The sequence below is a fragment of the Ailuropoda melanoleuca genome, chromosome 3 (assembly GCF_002007445.2).
Source record: "Ailuropoda melanoleuca isolate Jingjing chromosome 3, ASM200744v2, whole genome shotgun sequence".
In the NCBI taxonomy this organism is placed as follows: Eukaryota; Metazoa; Chordata; class Mammalia; order Carnivora; family Ursidae; genus Ailuropoda; species Ailuropoda melanoleuca.
Window position 1 is genome coordinate 73,968,263 of NC_048220.1, and position 14,734 is coordinate 73,982,996.

Sequence of the window (14,734 nt, forward strand, 5' to 3'; positions counted from 1 at the left end):
GCAATTCTATCTAATATATGATCCAACTCTTAAGAATATTTGATCAAATAATTTATTATATTACCAGTAATCAAATAAATTGTTTGATATATAGTTTCATCTAGGTAGGTAATTAGCTTTAATGTGATCAAGGGATAGTTATATGAACAGCTTTGGTAAAGATATTTTGAGATATCACCATTACATGAGAGTTCTTAAACTGACGTTGATAGGCATCAGTTTATGTAGAAAAGCTTGGAAGTCAATCACATAAAATTATTTGCAGAATTTATTACATATGTACATTTTATTCCCAAAGAGAGGATCCATAGATTTTATTTGGCTAACCAAGGAATTTTTTACTTTTAAAAGTTTAAGGGGTGTATAAGTGCGTAAGATCTGTTATAATGAAATCTTGTTTTTACTGTAATCTTGTTTTGTTGATTTTTTTTAAGACTAGAATGCAAAACTGTTTTATTCCCTAAAACAAACAAAAATCCTGAAAAACAAAAAAACAAAATAAAACCTGTTTGCAAACTGAACTTTCAAGTTAAATTCTTTTAAAAATTGATTTAATGAAATTTCAAATTGATTTATAGCTGACAGTGGGTTTTAAACCCACATTATATTTTATCTTTTTTTTTTTTCCATTCTATTCAGGTATTACTTAACTGTGTTGCAGAGGTATTTAGCTTTTAGTGGAATTTTGTTATAATTTGAATAATTTTCTCATTTGTTAGATATTTTTGGACTTGAAGAATTTAGTGTGTATTTTTTGTTATTGTTTGTTATTTTGTTACTATCTTCTTGTTATTTTGTATCAGTTTGTCAAATTGCTAAAATGTAGATTATTGGAAATGAGAGCCTAATTTTTTTTAATTTTATGGAAGAAAATGTCTTTTCATTTGAACGTATGCATCAGGTTACTGGTCGTGGTTTTACAAGTGTCCTTTTACTTTTACATGAGTGTTTTTGAAGTACAGTCTCCAAAATTAATTTTTTTCATTGCATTTTAGGTAGAAAGATTGCTGCATCAACTCACTGAAGCAATAGCCTCACTCTTTATCTTTTATACTTCAACAATGAAGCAGTGATATGAAAACAGAAGAACATTTGCCAACTAACTGTCATCACAATTTCAAGTGGTTGTATAAGCAAAAACAAGCTGCACCAGAGCTCTGTGTCAGCTAGTATAGAGAGAATGGTTTATTTAGAAACAATTTTATTATAGTGCGTTATATCTGTATCAAATGAAATAAAAATGAGTGAGGCCCCCAGATTCTTTGTTGGGCCTGAAGATACAGAAATAAACTCAGGAAATTATCGACATTTCTTCCACCATGCAGATGAAGATGAGGAGGAAGAGGATGAGTCTGTAAGTTGTTTGTTTTGTGAGAGAAGACCAGTACTGTATAGGCTTCTTACTAATCACTGTCAAGGTGAATTTATACTATCTAAATTGTGAAGACATTTTTGCACATAGAAATTTGTTGGAAATCTTTTGTGCTGAAAAAGCATGTTATGTTTCACTAGTTACATTATTGGATCTATGGTGCATCAAGAAATCCAATTAGGGGTCAGACTTCTAAGTTGTTTAATGATGCTAACTTTAGGGTCTTTCATGATAGGTTCACTGATACGCTTGCATAACACAGGATTCAGTTGAAAACGTGGCAAGGAGAGAATAATCAGGGCCATAAACCAAAAGGGTTTCTTCTGTGTAGAAGTACCTAAAAAGTACATCAAGATTAAGAAGTAAGTTGAAGGAAATAATTTTAAAGGTACTAAAGAAGGACTTAGCCAGCTTCATTAAGTTTGTCATGTTGTCAGTACAAGTGGTGGTTGACCCAAAGATAGCCGTATTTATTAACTATTCAGAAGTCTGTAACTGTGTGACTAGAAGGAGAGGCTACCTCAGGTATCCTGAGGGGTGTATACGTGCGTAAGATCTGATCTACGAGGATGTATAGCTGTACTGGATCTTTAGGAATAACGCACGTTGATGATGTTCATTTTACTATAGTTACGTTAGTTCACTATTTTTCTTACTTGTTTTCTCTTTAGAAGTGGATTGCTTTACTATGAAAACTGATTTAAGATACAAACTTAAGTTTGCTTTTTCTTATATTTCCAGTTGAAAAGATATTTTTTTTAAGATTTATTTATTTATTTGAGAGAGAGAGGGTGGTGGGGAGGGGCAGAAGGAGAGTGAGAGAGAGTCCCAAGCAGACTCCTTGCTGAGCACGGAGCCCAGTGCAGGGATTGATCTCAGGACCCTGAACCGAAATCAAGAATCGGCCCCTTAACTGACTGTGCCACAGATGCTACCTGCTAATTTTGTTTTCAAACTAAAACCTGTTATATGACATAAAAGTAGTAAAAAACAAGCCAAAAATAGCTATTAGATGATTCTTTACATCCTTTTTCATAGTTATTTAACACTTTTCACAGTGCCTTTACACATATCTGAAATGCAAATGAGACTGTCATTCACTTAAAACTTATTCCACCCCCCACCTCACCCCAGGCTTCTCTTACCAGTAAATTTTTTCTTCATCTGAAGTGTTATCCTGAAGTCCAATAAATAAAACGTATTTTATCTGTCTTACTTAAGCTAGAAAGTACTATTGACTCATCCTCTACTACCCCTACCCCTTTTCACTTGAGTTCATCTGAACATACTGTGAACATCATTGACAGATCAAGTCCACCTCTTACAAATAAGGACTTTTTCCTGTCCCTTATATCCAGAACTGTACTTGTCTCTCCTCCCTTCTACCTTTTATGTTTCAGCAATATCAAATTTTTGTTCTTCACATACTGTTCCACGTTGTACCATGCCTCTTTGCTGTGGTATGTATTTCTTCATCTCTGTGAAATGCCCTTTTCTGAGGGGTACCTTATGGATTGTTTTTCATTCTTCAGAACCTTGCTCATATTCACTATTCATTCTTTCCTTTCTCCTTGTAAACTTGAATACTTCTTCCTCAGTACCATTTCTGGGTTTTTTTTAAAGATTTTATTTATTTGAGAGAGAGAGAGAGAGAGCGCACACGAGCAGGGGGAGGGGGAGAGGGAGAAGCAGACTCCCTGCTGAGCAGGGAGCCTGATGCGGGACTCCATCCCAGGACCCTGGAATCATGACCTGAGCCAAAGGCAGATGTTTAACCGACTGAGCCACCCAGGTGCCCCCTCTACTCTTTCTATACCTCGACCTATATACTTGTATTCCATGTGTCTTAATGTACTACGTTATTACTGTGATCTGTTCAATTCACAGCACTTTGAGGATAGGTGGTTTCTGTATATCTAACTTCAGCACATAGTGTAATTCTTGGAATATTGGTACTAATTAAATTGAGTTCACGTTTGTGTCGCATAGTTGATACTTTTGGGAAGCTTGATTTTGTTCATTTGGCCTATAGATTGATAAAATGATTTATTCCAGATCATTCTCCTATTTTTAAGATTAAAGGTATGAATTTCAGAAAAATAAAATAAAGGTATGAATTTCATTTTAGACATTAAATCTATCAAAGTAACTCAGATCTGTTTAAAAAGTTATTTTCATGCTTCCAAGGTTTTACCTAATAGGAAAATTCCATAATTTTGTCTTGATAATGCAGGTTTATTTGTGCATCTTAAACTTGCAAGTTTCTAGTTCATTTTAGCTAATGAGTAGATATTAATTAAACAGATCTGTAATAAATAAAATTTAACTTAGCCTTTTTAAAAAATTGTAAAGCAATAGGAAGTGTTAGGTTTAGTGCTTTTTTTTTACTGAAGTATAATTGACATAATAGTTTCACGTGCACAACATGGTGATTCAGCAATTATATACATTACAAAAAGCTCACCATGAAGGGTAGTTACCATCTGTCACCATACAAAGTTACTGTTATTGACTTTTTTGCCTCTGCTGTACTTTTCATCCTGTGACTTATCTATTTTATAACTGAGAGTCTGTACCTTTTAATCCCTTTCACCATTTTTACCCATCCCACCACCCCCTTCCCTCTGGCAGCCACCAGTCTTTTTTCTGTATTTGAATCTATTTGTTTTTTGTTTGTTTTGGTTTTTAGATTCCCCATGTTAAGTGAAAACATAGGGTATTTGTCTTTCTGACTGACTTTTTCACTTAGCATAATACCTTGTACATCCATCCATGTTGTTGCAAGTAACAAGATTTTATTCTTTTTTATGGATGACTAATATATATGCCACACCTTCTTTATCCATTCATTGTTTGATGGACACTTAGGTTGCTTCCATATCTTGGCTATTGTAAATAATGATGCAGCCAACATATCTTTTTGAATTAGTGTTTTTGTTTTCTTGGTAAATACCCAGAAGTAAAATTAATGGGTCATTTGGTATTTCTGTTTTTAATTTTTTGAGGAACCTCCATACTATTTTCCACAGTGGCCATACCATTTTACATTCCCAGCAACAGTACACAGGGATTCATTTTCTCCACTTATTAGCCAGCACTTGCTATTTCTTGTCTTTTTGATACTAGCCATTCTTACTGGTGTGAGGTGATATCTCATTATGGTTTTGATTTGCATTTTCCTGATGAGTAGTGATTTTGAACATCTTTTCATGAATCTTGCCCATCTGTATGTCTTCTTTGGAGAAATATGTGTTAAGGTCCTCTGCCCATTTTTTAATTGCATTAATTTGATTTTTTGGTGTTGAGTTATATGAGTTCTTTATATATTTCAAAAATTAGCCCCTTCATGAATCTATCATTTGCAAATATCTTTTGTTGGCGGGGGAAATATTCATTAGGAACATCATGGATGTGAGGGCTATCTGGCTGCGACATCTGTCACCCCATTGATCGCCAGGGTTGATTCGGCTGATCTGGCTGGCTAGGCGGGTGACCCCTTCCTCCCTCACCGCTCCATGTGCGTCCCTCCCGAAGCTGCGCGCTCGGTCGAGGAGGACAACCTTCCCCGATAGAGGAGGACCGTTCTTGGGTCAAGGGTATACGAGTAGCTGCGCTCCGTGCTAGAACCTCCGAACAAGCTCTCATTAGGAACATCATGAGCTACGTAGACGCTTTTAATCAGGAAAGAATTGAGTAAGGGAACATAAAAGTGGATGATCAATGGGGAAAAACAGCAGATCTCAGGGAGATTAGGATTTACAATCACATTCAATACCAGTTTGATCTCTAAATTTTGTATGACTTAGAAGAGGCGGGGCGCCTGGGTGGCGTGGTCCTTAAGCGTCTGCCTTCGGCTCAGGGTGTGATCCCAGCGTTCTGGGATCGAGCCCCATGTCAGGCTCCTCTGCTAGGAGCCTGCTGCTTCCTCTCCCACTCCCCCTGCTGTGTTCCCTCTCTCGCTGGTTGTCTCTCTCTCTCTGTCAAATAACTAAAATCTTTAAAGAAAAAAAAAAAGAAGAGGCAACGAAGAAATCTAATTTTAGACGTAAAGAAGAATAATTTAAATCTGACGTTACCCAATTTTATTTTTAGATTTATGATAAAAGTCTAGTAAAACACTTTTGAGCTCAGATTATAATATCATGTGAAATATATAAAATATGGAAGAGAGAGAACAAAAAAAGAAACAACTGGGCACAGTTTTATTTGATAAAACTCTTAATTACTTGAATGCAAAGATCTCAGAATGAATCTTGAGTAATTTTGTAAACCTGTGAGCTACTTATGAGGTATTTCTATATCCTCTTTTTTTTAGTTTTAGGAGGAACCATGGCCTTTGAGCTGTAGCAAGGGTGTCAGAGATGAGCAACACCATTAAGTAGGAATATTGAGTACGAAGATTGGAGTTTGAGGACTGACCGTTTTGCTTTCTCCAAAATTTTCTTCCAAGTTGTCATTGGTGACCAAATCCTATTCAAGCTCAATCTACAAAAATAACTTAACACTGTATAATATAGCTTTGTAGTACACTGTATAATGTAGCTTTGTAGTCAGAATATCTTATTTAGACAAGAGAATTCTTTCTCACTCTCATTGGTCTTTTTACTTGGATTAGATACGTTTTGGCCCTCATTTTTCCCTTTCTCTTGTGGCAAAGGTAAATAAATACTAGAGACAGTTAAGGAAGGAGTATCTGTTTAAGTTTAAAATCAGAATGAAAAGAGTAACGATGTCCTGAAAGTGAAAGTTTCCAAACTTTTGTAGACAACTATTATTTGTTATTTATTATAACAAAAATGTAATTTTTGAAAAATGCCTTTTTTGGTTAATGTATCATTTGTTTTAATTACATCCCTTATCTACTTCTGAAAAAGGTTTGATATCGCTCTACTTTGGAGTTTGTATTAAATCAACCTGATTTTTTGTTGTTGTTTTCTTTCTGTTTTAGCCACCAGAAAGGCAGATTGTGGTTGGAATATGTTCCATGGCGAAGAAATCCAAATCCAAACCAATGAAGGAAATTCTTGAACGGATCTCCTTATTTAAATATATCACAGTAGTAGTATTTGAAGAAGATGTTATTTTGAATGAACCAGTAGAAAATTGGCCATTATGTGATTGTCTTATTTCGTTCCATTCTAAAGGTATTAAAGAATGGGGTGGGAGTTCCCTTTATCCTGTTATAATAAACATAATACATATTAATTGTAGAATATTAGATAAAACAGAAAAATAAATTAAACTCACCTGTCTCTCACAGATCAGTGATATTAACATTTTGATATATTTCTTTTCAGTCATTTTTTCCCTGTATATTTTTTTAAACAAATTTACTGTGGTTGTGTATGTGTAATTTTATATTTAATTTTTTCATTAGTTATATCAAGAGGTTTTTTTCCCCTCCATTATATTCTTTAAAGACCTGATTTTTAATGACATCATAGTGTGTCATCATGAGGCTGTCCTATAATATTTAACTGTTATCCTAACAGAGAGTCTCCAGTTTTCACTATTAGAAATAAGGTTGCTATGAACTCTTTTAATGCATATCTTTTTTTGCGCTACTCTAAGTTACTTAGAATAAATTCTTGAATTATTGGATATTTTAAGCCCTATGCTTTTGCCATACAGAAAATGATTTTCCTCATATACATATTTATATTTTATTTCTGAAGAACTTAATGTTTGAATTTTCGATTTTACTTGGTTTCTTTTACAAATCAGCAATATTAATTAAACTTAAGTATTACTTGATGGTAAAGTATGCCTGCATAATAAAACCTACTAATCAAAATTATTAGTGGATATTTGAAAATGTATAACCCAAGAATCTGTGAATTAAGTGGATTTCTAAGAACTATAATTTAAAAGATGTATGCTCAGTTTTAAATGTATTATATTAAATCACTTTTTTTACCAAATAGGTAATCTCCAGCTGTGTTAAAGTTTTACTTTAGTTAGGTGTTCAGGAAACTTTTCCTTCAGCAAGAGGGGGATGGAGCGTGGCTGAGACTTTTTGTGCTCCTGTAGCCTATAGAGAAGCCAAGGCCCTGGTCTTCTTTATAAGTTGAAGTCCTTTACTTCAGGGAATCTTAAAATTGGCTTATCCTTCATGGTATGGTGGTCTTCCCTTACTACCACATGGTTCTTCCAACTAAAGCTTTTTTTTTTTTTTTTGCCTGTAAAGACTAGGTGCTATCTAAGGTCATATCCCATATGCTGTCTCTTGGTAAGGAAAAAGTTCCTCTTTAAAAACAACAACAGAACCAGAGAACTGTTACAGAGGTTCCTATATGCTGAATTCTGTTAGGATGCCTTAAATCATAGACATTGAGCTATCTTGATGACAAGTGATGAATTCTTCTCAGAGTCTTTACAAAATGAGAAGGGTTTGTAATTTGTAGAAGTGATTCTTGGTATAGAGAGTACTTTTATTAAATTTTAAAAAGTAAGGAATTTAGGAATAAAATTTTTTTAACTGACCATAGTTTTTTGTTTAGTTTTGTTAACTTCAGTATGCTTTATTACTTACTTCCCTTCCAACTGTTCTGATAATGGCACAAAGTACAGTGTCTTCACGGGTAACTGTAGTACCCAAGGTTAAATTCTAACGTTATGCATGCTTACTGATTTTTACTTTTTTCCTTAGATAAGATATTCATTAAAATATTATCATTTAAGGAATAATAAATATTTATTTGGAGCTTACTCTGTCAGGGACTATGCTAAGTGTTTTATATACACTCCTTTATCGAGTTCCTCAAAAACTCTGCTAGGTAAGACTGGTGTAATACCCATTTACAGCTGGGAATCAGGGGCTTAGAGATGTTAAATAAATTTGCCCAAGGTCACATAGCCAAGGAAAGACGGAGCCAGGATTTTGAACCCTGTTTTATTGGACTCTATGGTATACTGCCCTACCATCTCTTAGTAATATGCATTGATGGATAAAATTTGAGACTTTTAATGTCAATACAGAGAGTGCAGTATAATTATTAAAATGCTTTAGTTTTTTTTAGACCTCTGACTATATCTGCCATTTGATTTGTTTTCCATGTAATTAGTAATTTTATCAAAGTGTAGAAGTTTTAGGGAGTTAATTTCTGATACCTTAACATTGACCTAGTAACAGCAAGTATGATTCTACTCATATATTTTATATTTAGAGTATATCTATTGTATATGAATTAACTTTTGTTTTTGCTATTTTTAAAGATATGTAAGTTCTTTTAATTATCAGCAATTTGTATGTATAAATATCAAACTAAAGTGAGAAGAAATTATATTTATTTTTTTAAATCAAGTGATTGTGATACACTTATTTATATATAGATTTCTGTTTGTGTATGAGGTAATCTTAACCTGTTATTAGGTGACTTTGAATAATCAAGCATTGACTAACATGTCAGTGCTCTATATTTGGTTATATAGTCACTGGCTTGTCCCTTATCAATCGAATTAACTAGGAAAAAATAAGTCTTATTAATAGTACAAGTTAAGTCATGTTTTATGTATTTATTTTTCCATGATTTATGTGGAAAGCAGTTATATACATAATAAAATTAACCTTTTATGGGAAGTGACATAAAATCAAATTGACAAAGTTATAGATGTAAATTTATCTTGAGATTGTACAGAATATGTTAATAATATGTGTTCTTAGGATTTCCACTGGACAAAGCAGTTGCCTATGCAAAACTCAGGAATCCATTTGTAATCAATGACTTGAATATGCAGTATCTCATACAAGATAGGTGAGTGATGGAGATGGCTGAATTAAGGGAAGGAAAAATAACATTTCTTTGGTATCTACTGTAAGCTGACATATACGTTAATTTGTGGTATCCTCTAATAATACTTAGAAATAGGTATTTGTACCCAGTTTTATAGATGAAGAAACTTGAGACTCAGGGAGATGAATTAATTTGCCCGAAGTCACAAGTAATTCTGTCAATAGTGGAACAAGGACTTCAACCAGGTTTGTTTAATTTCTAGAGCCTACTGAACCATTGAAAATATGAACAACTTCTCTGTCATGTGACTGAAGATGAAATTAGGGTTATACTCATTATAACTAGACTTTTTCTTTTAATGGTATAGTGTAACCATTTTGAAAAATAGCTCGCTATGTATCTTAGCATTCATTACAGGCCAAAAGCATGGATTTCTAAGAGAAACTGTAGAATTCAAATATATTTCTATATTTTGTTTGAGTGATGTTTCACTCCAATCCCTACCCTTATAATTTCACCAACATTCAATTTTCGTTCATGTTAGCATTATAATATGTGATTATATCTGTGAAAATGCTTTATAAAGTTTAAGGCTCTATGGTTTTTTGTTTTTGTTCTTTTTCTGTTCTTCCATATACTAAGTAACGTTATCAATATCTAACATTTTAAAACATTTTTCCTAGATTTACATATTAATACATTCTTCTATGTTACAAATGTAAATATACACACACATATATATAAATGCATATTTACTTTAAGAAATTTGGAAAAAAAAGCATAAAGAAAGGCATTTAACCCTGCTACTACTGTCTATCATATTTTTTCATATAGAAAGCAATACATACATCAACTCACATTTTACAAAATTAGGGTCACTTTTCTCTTAAAATACTGTGAACATTTTCCCATGTCATTAAATATTCTAAGTATAAAGCTTTTAATATTTAGGTAATGTTCTGTCATTGCCATATAGCAACTTTGTATTTAACCATTTCTTTTTATACATTTATATTCCCACTTTTAAATATTAGTATTTTAATATGACACATGAAGTGTTGTGCATACATTTTTGTACTAATATGGCTGAACATTTCCTTAGAAATTTTCCATACTTTAAATGATTTACTTATTTGAAAAAATAAGACCTGTTATCCATGCCTTTTTTTAGTACTACAATAGTATGATGTACTCTTCAAATAGAGTAATAAAACAATAAAGGATGTTTTCCTTTTTCTTCAGAAGAGAAGTATATAGTATTCTTCAAGCTGAAGGTATTTTACTTCCTCGTTATGCAATTTTGAACCGTGACCCAAATAATCCCAAAGGTAAGAATATGAGATTTTGGGGTGCCTGGGTGGCGCAGTCATTAAGCATCTGCCTTCGGCTCAGGGCGCGATCCCAGCGTTCTGGGATCGAGCCCCACATCAGGCTCCTCTGCTAGGAGCCTGCTTCTTCCTCTCCCACTCCCTCTGTTTGTGTTCCCTCTCTCGCTGGCTGTCTCTGTCAGATAAATAAATAAAATCTTTAAAAAAAAAAAAGGATATGAGATTTTGAGCAAGCTACCTTTTGTCACTCGATATACTTTTGAGCCACTTCCTTTCAATAATTAAGTAGAAGGAATTCGAAGAACCCATACTATTCTGTTTACTTTTTTTTTTTAAATGAGCCAAGTAAGCATATGTTCAATTAAAGTGTGGCACTATAAGTTAAAAGGCTCACTAATAATTTAAGAGTTGTATATCCTACTTTTCTTTGTTCTACATTTGACATATATCTGGGAATCATAAAGAATTTTTAAATTACAGGCTTAATAAATTTGTATTGATTAGGGGTGAACAAATGATTTATCTATGACCTCTGAATTCAGGATTAGAAACTTCATACTAGGATACAGTAATTTCTCATGACTAGGAATTTAGAAATATCACTACTTATTAATATCGTAAAGCACCCTTTGCTTCATTTTTCTGGTTATCTAAACGTAGCATGTAACAATCTACAGGTTACATATGGAACAGTCTAAAGAGCCAAGATAAATGTTTATCTGCTTTAAGATTTAATATTCTGACAAGGAAGGGTATTTTGAGGAATTTTGATGATTTTTTTGGACCTTAAAGCAACTTTTGTTGAAAACCAATTATAGCATTTATTATCTGTCGCAGGGAACTTCTCTCATTTGTCTAGAGGTAAAAAATTAACTTCCTGATTGGATTGCTTGCTTACTTTATATAGGTTACTTTAATAACGTAAATGATTGCATGTTTTGTGGTATCTGTGATACAAATGATTCCATACAATTTTCAGAAGGTGATAATAATCTAGAATAATTTCTCAGTCTTTCTTGTTGGCATCATTTCATAACTAATGTTAAATTCTGTGGGTTGATAAGGTAAAATGGCAGGTTCATAAGATTTTGAAGAACGACTATTGTTTTTAACATCATAGATCATAAATCTTGGTACATGTTGTTTGCATAAATTTTTTAAGAGATTTATTTATTTTAGAGAGAGAGATGGGGGAGGGGCAGAGGGAGAGAATCTTGAAGCGGACTCCCTGCTGAGTGTGGAGTCTGACCCTGGGCTCCATCTCAGGACCATGAGATTATGATCTGAGCTGAAACCAAGAATCCCATGCTTAACTGACTGAGCCACCCAGGCGTCTCTGCATAAATTTTTAATTAAAATCAAATCATACATCATCCAAGGTTACTCTTCTTTGTAAACTTTAGTCTAGTAAAAACTTTAATAATAATGTTATATGTAGATAATATACAATATGTAATTTTTCCTGCTGTTATGTCTGATTTTTAGAATGCAATCTGATTGAAGGGGAAGATCATGTAGAAGTAAATGGTGAAGTTTTTCAAAAGCCATTTGTCGAAAAGCCAGTCAGTGCAGAGGATCACAACGTTTACATTTACTATCCAACATCTGCTGGTGGTGGAAGTCAAAGACTTTTTCGAAAGGTAAACCTTGTTATCCTAGGGGATACTGTTCTTCATACTTCGTACAAATTCTACTAAAAGTAATCAAGTAATTAATAGAACTAAGATTAAATAAGAATGTATCATTCAGGGATAAATTGAAACTGATAACCTTGTTTGTTAGAAGAGCAAGGCATTATTTTACTTACTTAATGTTGTTTATGCAAAATTTCTACATACGAAATACCAAGAAAATTACTTGATTTTCTTTCTGTCTTCCGTTTATGTATCTGGCATGTGAGAAATTCAGGTAAAGACCAGTAGTCTTTAAGAAAAATAGCCCCCAAGATAGATAATTCATAGATACAAGTGATTCCAGTAACTTTTACATTCATGAAAGTACGCTCAAAACTGTACCCATAATAAAATAAATGCAAATGAAGTCTAAAAGGTAATGGCATTGAATTACTTTTTGGATTGGCAAAGATCAAAAAGATTGGAAAACAAACACAAACCCAGATGTCAGCTTAAATGTAAATTAATATAGCCTCCTACCTCTTAGCAACATAATTTAGTAATATATTAAGATTAAAAATGCATGTATACTTACAAGCAATCATGGAAATGCGAAGTAAGAACACAGTGAGATACTATGTTATATCCATTAGAGTGGCAAATATTAAGTTTAAAAATACCAGTTATAGATGAGGAAGTTGAGCAGTAGGAACTCACATACATTGCTAGAAGACTCTAAATTGTTAAAGCAGTTGATAAAATATTTTGACATTATCTTTGTAAGTTGAATATGAGCACTAGTAATTCTATCACCTAGTAATTCTACTTGTAGTATGTACCTTAGAAATGCTCTTGCACATGCGACACTTATAAGAATGTTGAAAGCAACACTATTCTACTGGCTAAAGCTTAGAAATACCCTGTTATTCTTAATGCACAAGAGAAATTATGGTGTACTTATACAGTGGAAAATTCTGTAGTGGAAAAAGTGAACAAAAGAGGGTTACATGCAAGAATATGGTTGAATCTTAGTAACATTATTCTTACTGTTCATTGTATTCTTATACTATTTAACTTGCATGTAAGTTATATTACAGCAGAAAATAATACAGTGTCAACTCTATAGTAAGTGTTCTTAAATATTTCTGCACCAAAAAAAGTTTTTGGAAATATCTAAGATAGAAATAGATGGTAAAAAGGTTATACTATAAAAATGAGATAAATAATTTAGTTTTTATATTTGTGGACATCTTTCTTTTTCAGATTGGCAGTAGAAGTAGTGTTTATTCCCCAGAAAGCAATGTACGAAAAACAGGCTCATATATATATGAAGAGTTTATGCCCACAGATGGTACTGATGTAAAGGTAGGATTGATTACAGTATACTTTAATTTTGTATTTAGTTTACCATTGATATCAGAAAAAGAGATTACCCCGAGAATAGACGCTATTCCAGATCTCTTTCTTTTTATGAGTAGGGATTCTTTATCTGTTTTGTATTATAAATGCCTTTGGCAGTCTGAAGCCTATGGACCCTTTTTTTAGAATAATGTTCTTTGATGCTTAAAACAGGATTGTCAAGGAGACAAATTTTATTGAAATGAAGTTATAAAAATATTTAAAAACCAACTTTGTGATACAATAATATGTGTGCTTCTTTAAAAGGACATTAAATAATAAAATTAGTGGGTTAAGTCTAATAGCTACTAGTTTCCAACCACTGATTGGCGTAAATGATGTTCTGAGATCTGCAACGACTGTAGTATAACAATATGTTTGATTTCCTTTGGTGACAGATAATGTCTTAACTGCTTTGCCTTCAGCCAGTCTCTGTCTGAGAGTGCCTTTTTTTTCTAAGGTGAAAACCTGATCATGAACTTTACTTTAAGATTCTCTTGTGGATTTTGTTGACTATAGGGTAATAATCAGGTTCACAAGGGCAGCATACAGAATATTTCACAGTCACTCCTAGGAACTTTATTTCTTACAGTATAAATGGCACCAAATAACTTACACTTATCTGAATACATCGTGCTCTTTAATGCCTCTGACCTCTGTATTGATTACCTTTAGTTAGCATGCTGTTCCCTTTCTTTTCTGCCTTTCAGTGTATGCTGTCCCTCACCACCACCCCCATTTTTTAATCTTTCTTTTGGCCATTACTTCCTTCTATAATGTTTTTATAATTATTTGTACCTCTCCTTTGGGTAAGCTAAAAAAATTTGGAAAAGATCCCGTCCTATACAACCTCGTGTTCCGCATAATGCTCAGTATGATCATTTTCTGTAGAGAACAGACCTTCACATTACCAGTTTTGCTGTGTAATTAATTATAATCTTTTCCAGTGTATTGAAAATTTTGGCATGTGAAATAGAAAGAAGTATGAAAAGAACAGTCTGGAAACTGAAGTATTTTCTATTGATTATTTTTTCTTTTGATTGCTATTTTTTTTAATTTAATACATTTTAAATAATTATAAATTTTTAATAGATATATATTTTAACATTTATTAAAGGTTTATACCGTGGGTCCAGATTACGCACATGCTGAAGCTCGAAAATCTCCAGCACTCGATGGCAAGGTGGAAAGAGACAGTGAGGGAAAAGAAGTTAGATACCCTGTTATTCTTAATGCACGAGAGAAATTAATTGCCTGGAAAGTCTGCCTTGCTTTTAAGGTAAAATGTTT

The 14,734-nt window shown here is 33.0% G+C and overlaps 1 protein-coding gene across 16 annotated transcripts in view; it reads left to right on the top strand.

Annotated features, from left to right (window-relative positions):
* The window catches only part of PPIP5K2 (diphosphoinositol pentakisphosphate kinase 2), a 72,982-nt gene that overhangs the window by 3,343 nt on the left and 54,905 nt on the right, over window positions 1–14,734 (top strand). For all 16 annotated transcript variants that reach the window (XM_034656582.1, XM_034656583.1, XM_019803624.2 and 13 more), the window contains exons 2-8: window positions 996–1,354; window positions 6,321–6,516; window positions 9,036–9,126; window positions 10,348–10,433; window positions 11,919–12,073; window positions 13,310–13,411; window positions 14,562–14,723. In XM_034656582.1, coding sequence (XP_034512473.1) covers window positions 1,241–1,354; window positions 6,321–6,516; window positions 9,036–9,126; window positions 10,348–10,433; window positions 11,919–12,073; window positions 13,310–13,411; window positions 14,562–14,723 — 906 coding nt within the window. In that variant the 5' untranslated portion in view covers window positions 996–1,240. The remainder of the gene's footprint in view (window positions 1–995; window positions 1,355–6,320; window positions 6,517–9,035; window positions 9,127–10,347; window positions 10,434–11,918; window positions 12,074–13,309; window positions 13,412–14,561; window positions 14,724–14,734) is intronic.